The 4,824-nt window shown below is 51.3% G+C and overlaps 1 protein-coding gene across 1 annotated transcript; it reads left to right on the top strand.

The window, feature by feature from the left end:
• Positions 1-1,974: 1,974 nt before the first annotated feature.
• On the top strand, positions 1,975-2,901 carry LOC311202985 (olfactory receptor 14C36-like; the record flags this gene model as incomplete). The annotated part of the gene is made up of 1 exon (XM_084277623.1): positions 1,975-2,901. One exon carries the CDS (start codon positions 1,975-1,977, stop codon positions 2,899-2,901), a length of 927 nt encoding a protein of 308 aa, XP_084133749.1.
• Between the last annotated feature and the right edge of the window lie 1,923 nt (positions 2,902-4,824).

Here is a 4,824-nt window from a genome sequence, read left to right on the forward strand (position 1 = left end):
GTTGGGAGTCTCAGGAGGCCAGTGAGGGAACTGCTGGGCTTGGGAAGAGCAAGGTTCTCCATGCAGGGCTGGATCTCAAAAGACTGCTTTTCCTGCCTGTCCAGATCTCCTTAGGAGACCGATATCCATCACAGAATGCTACTGTCACTTCTTCTATCAACTGAGCCATGGCAGACAATACCCATGACTGAAAAAAGGTCTTCCATGGGAAATTCCTTTGAAACGTAAGGACCCAACTAAAATCCAAGTAGCTGTAGGAGTTTTGAGCTCTTTAATGAAAATGAGTTGAAGAGCCATGCTTGTAAAGGCTTTCTGGATGTTAATGAGCCCCATGGTACCTTTTCTTGTGAATCCCCAAACCTCAGATACCAAGATGAGAGTGAAGAAAACTCTCAAGAAGTCCAAGTCAGGAGTAATGCCCAAAGTACCTTGAAGCATTAACAGGCCCCACTGGGAGCCATTACTGACAAAGCCTCCCGAGGGGCTCGTTAGAGCAGACAACTGGAGGCCCTGACGACAAACACAGGCAAAGTGCAGGCAGCTCTGATGCTGAGGACACCCTGGCTTGGTCTGATGAAGCAGAAATGCCAAGTGCTGACCCCCAGCCCCTGGGCAGGGACATCCTGAGATTGTCAGAGATGAGATCATAGAACGATCCCCATGAGATCTGAGGCACCAGGAGGGAGCCTAGAAGAACTGGTCTTCTCCTGCTGAGCTTGCCCAGGCTCCTGCGATGGGGGGAGCTCATGGCAACCCAGCAGTGCTGCAGAGAGACAGCTCTGCCCAGGAGCAGCTCTTCTGCCAAGTGCACAGGGCTGGGGACACTGCCTGTAGGCACCGAGGGGAGACCTGTGAGGCTGAGAGAGCTGACAGATGCTGAGAGCTCACTGGAGGAGAAATTTCCACAGCATTTCCCTGGTGCAAGGCAATGCAGGTTCTGTTCCTGGAGAGATCTCTTAAGGCTGGGACATGGGACAGTGTGTGGGGTCTGTCAGGAGGACAGGTTCTCTCTAGGACCAGGAAGTGCTGCCTGGAAAGGATGCCCTTCTGCCCCATCAGAGGGGCAGGGCAGGACAGCTGTCTTCTCCTGGGAATGGCTGCATTTGCACTGTGGAAAGAAGTGGTGGATGTAAAGTCTGACACATGGAAATATGGTGCAGAGTCCTTGTCCCAGAGAGAAGAAACCTCCGAGTGCCTGTCCTTCTAGCCTGCTGGGGAATGTTTCTCGCTGTTTCCCCCTCTTGTTCTTGTTGCCTTTCTCCCACTGTTTCCTGGGGCTCTGGGCAAATCCATTGGTGGGGCTGGCACTGAGCTGACCCTCACTTCAGAACCCCCATCTGTAGGTCTGAGGAATTCCAGGGGGCTCCTGCTGGGCTGCAGCTGCCTCCCACAATGGCACCACTCTCCCAGGGACTCTTGTGCCCCAGAGAGGAGCCCCATGCAGGAGACATCTCGGCACAGAGGCCGTGGCAATGACACTCATCACCTGTGTGTAGGCTGCTGCACTGAGCCCTGTGTGTCCCTGGCTGGGAGCGGGGAGCTGAGATCCTCCTTGGGTGGGATGAGACTGCAGGAGGGCTTTGGAGCTCTGCCCTGAAAGACTGGATTCCTCAGCTCTCCGTCAGGAGAAAACCACAGCTCCAAAGCTCTGCTCTTCCCTTCGTGAAACAGGAGTGACAGTGCTGAAAAGCTCATTGCTATCCACAGGGGATTTAGTCTGAGATCACAACATCCTTCTATTCACTTACTGCTGCAAGGCAGGACTGAGTTCTCAAGACCCCACAGCTGACCCTCCTCCCAGCAGTGGCACACTCAAGCCAGCACAAAGCAGACCTCCCAAAAGGGGCCAGCCAAATATCCTCCTGAATACAGGGAGTTAATGTGAATTGGAAACTCTTTCCCTCAAAGAATCGCTCCCTAACTTCTCACTACCTTTTTCCTCCTTGGACAGGTATCCACAACTGACAGCAGCAGATGTCCAACAGCAACAGCTCCATCATCCACTTCCTCCTCCTGCCCTTTGCAGACACACGGGAGCTGCAGCTCCTGCACTTCTGCCTCTTCCTGGGCATCTACCTGGCTGCTCTCCTGGGCAATGGCCTCATCATCATCACCATAGCCTGTGACCACCACCTCCACACCCCCATGTACTTCTTCCTCCTCAACCTCGCCGTACTTGACCTTGGCTGCATCACTACAACTGTTCCCAAATCCATGACCAATTCCTTGTGGGACACCAGGGTCATTTCCTACACAGGATGTGTGGCCCAACTCTTTTTCTTTTTATTTTTGCTCTTCACAGAGTACTATATTCTCACTGTCATGGCCTATGACCGCTACGTTGCCATCTGCCACCCCCTGCACTACGGGACCCTCCTGGGCAGCAGAGCTTGTGTCCACATGGCAGCAGCTGCCTGGGCCAGTGGGTTTCTCAGTGCTGTGCTGCACACAGCCAATACATTTTCCCTTCCCCTCTGTCATGGCAATGCTGTTGACCAGTTCTTCTGTGAAATCCCCCCGATTCTCAAGCTCTCCTGCTCAGATGCCTACCTCAGGGAAACTGGAGTCCTTGTGGTCAGTGTCTGTTTAGGTTTTGGGTGTTTTGTGTTCATTGTAGTGTCCTATGTGCAGATCTTCAGGGCTGTGCTGAGGATCCCCTCGCAGCAGGGACGGCACAAAGCCTTTTCCACCTGCCTCCCTCACCTGGTTGTGGTCTCCCTGTTTCTCAGCACTTCTGTTTTTGCCAACCTGAAGCCCCCCTCCATGTCCTCCCTTATTGTGGACCTGATACTGGCATTTCTTTACTCGGTGGTTCCACCAGCAGTGAACCCCCTCATCTACAGCATGAGGAACCAGGAGCTCAAGGATGCCATGTGGAAACTGATGACTGGGTGTTTCTAAGCAGTAATAAACTGCTCATCATCTTCTGCATACCGCTGGCCATGTAACTCACGTGAGGACCAGTCTGTATTTATTAGTTTTGTTTTCCTTCTATGTTGTCTAAGCTGTAATAAGATGTTTCACGTTCATCCCATTTCTAGTGCTGTATGTAGCTGACTTTTTTTCCCCAGACACTGTGAATCGACGAGCTGTGCTTCTTTTGCATCATGTTTCCTTTGAAAGGTGCACATTTTTTGCCTTATTTATTTTTCTCCTGCCATTTATAAAAATTTACAAGCACATTGTCATCAGCTGAGTCACTCCACTAATTTTCTGAAATGGCAATGCTTTCCCACCATGACAGAACGGGAATTTCCTGTCTCCTCTGTACCATAGAATCATCCAATCACTGGGGTTGGAAAAGACCTTTAGGATCATCAAGTCCACAGCCACAGCCTAACCCTGCACAGTTCACTTCTAGACCACGTCCTCAAGCACAATGTCTAAAGGCCCTTTAAATACCTCCAGGGATGGTGAATCCACCACTTCCCTGGGGAGCCTGTTCCAACACTTGACTACTGTTTCAGTAAAGAAATTCTTCCTGATATGGAACCTAAATCTCCCCTGGTGCATTTTGAAGCCATTTGATCTTATTCTCTCCCTGTCTATCTGAGATAAGAAACTGAATACCACCTCCCTGCACCCTCCTTGCAGGTAGTTGTAGAGAGTGGTAAGGTCTCCCCTCAACCTCCCTTTCTTCAGACTAAAAAGGCCCATTTCCCTCAGCTGATCTTGAGAGGACTTGTGCTCCAAACTCATCTCCAGAGTCGTTGTCGTTCTCTGGACACACTCCAACATCTGAATGTCCTTCTTGTTAAGTGGCCCAAAATCAGACACGGCACTTGAGGGGCGGCCTCACCAGAGCTGAGTATAATGGAACAATCACTTCCCTGCTCCTGCTGGTTACACTGTTCCATACACAGCCCAGGATGCTTTTGGCCTCCTTGGCCACCTGGGCACAGTGCTGGTTCACGTACATCTGCCTGTCTAAGATCCCCAGATCCTTTTTTTCCAGGAAAATCTCCAGCCACTCTGTCCCAGGCCTGTAGCATTGCCTGAGGTTATTGTGACCAAAGTCCAGGACCTGGCAGTTGGCCATGTCAACCCCAAAAAGCTGGTCTCTGCCCATCAATCCAGCCTGTCCATATCATTCTGCAGAGCTTTCCTTCCTTCCAGCAGATCCACACTTCCACACAATTTTGTGTCGTCTGCAAACTGACTGTGGGTGCACTCAATCCCCTTGTCCAGATCATTAATAAAGGAGTCATAGAGATCGTGCCCCAGCACTGAGCCCTGGGGAACAACACTTGTAACGTTCTGCCAGCTGGATTTAACTATTCACCATAACACTTTGGGCCCAGCCTTCAGCCAGTTTCTAACCCAGCGCAGAGTGTACCCATCGAATCCATGAGCGGTGAGTTTTTCCATCAGGATGCTTTGGGTGACAGTGATGAAGGCTTCACTGAAGTCCAGGTAGATCCCATCCACAGCTTTCCCCACATCCACTAAGCAGCAGGTCAACTTGTCATAGAAGGAGATTAGGTCAGTCAAGCAAGATCTGCCTTTCCTAAACCCATGCTAACGAGGCCTGATCGCCTGAGTGTGCTGCATGTGCTGCATGCTGGTACTCAAGATGATTAGTTCCATCCCCTTCCCCAGCACCGAGGTCAGGCTGACAGGCCTGTAGTTCCCTGGGTCCTCCTTCTGTCCCTTCTTGTGACACATGGGTGTCACATGTGCCAGCTTCCAGTCAGGCAGAACCACCTCAGTCAGCCTGTTGGTAAATAAGGGAAAGTGGCTTGGCAAGAACTTCCACCCGCTCCCTCAGTGCCCTTGTATGTGGATCTAAGTGGCTGAGCAGGTCACTTACCAATTCCCCTAGGA

Source organism: Gallinula chloropus (genome assembly GCF_964237585.1).
Source record: "Gallinula chloropus genome assembly, chromosome: 34".
Lineage (NCBI taxonomy): Eukaryota > Metazoa > Chordata > Aves > Gruiformes > Rallidae > Gallinula > Gallinula chloropus.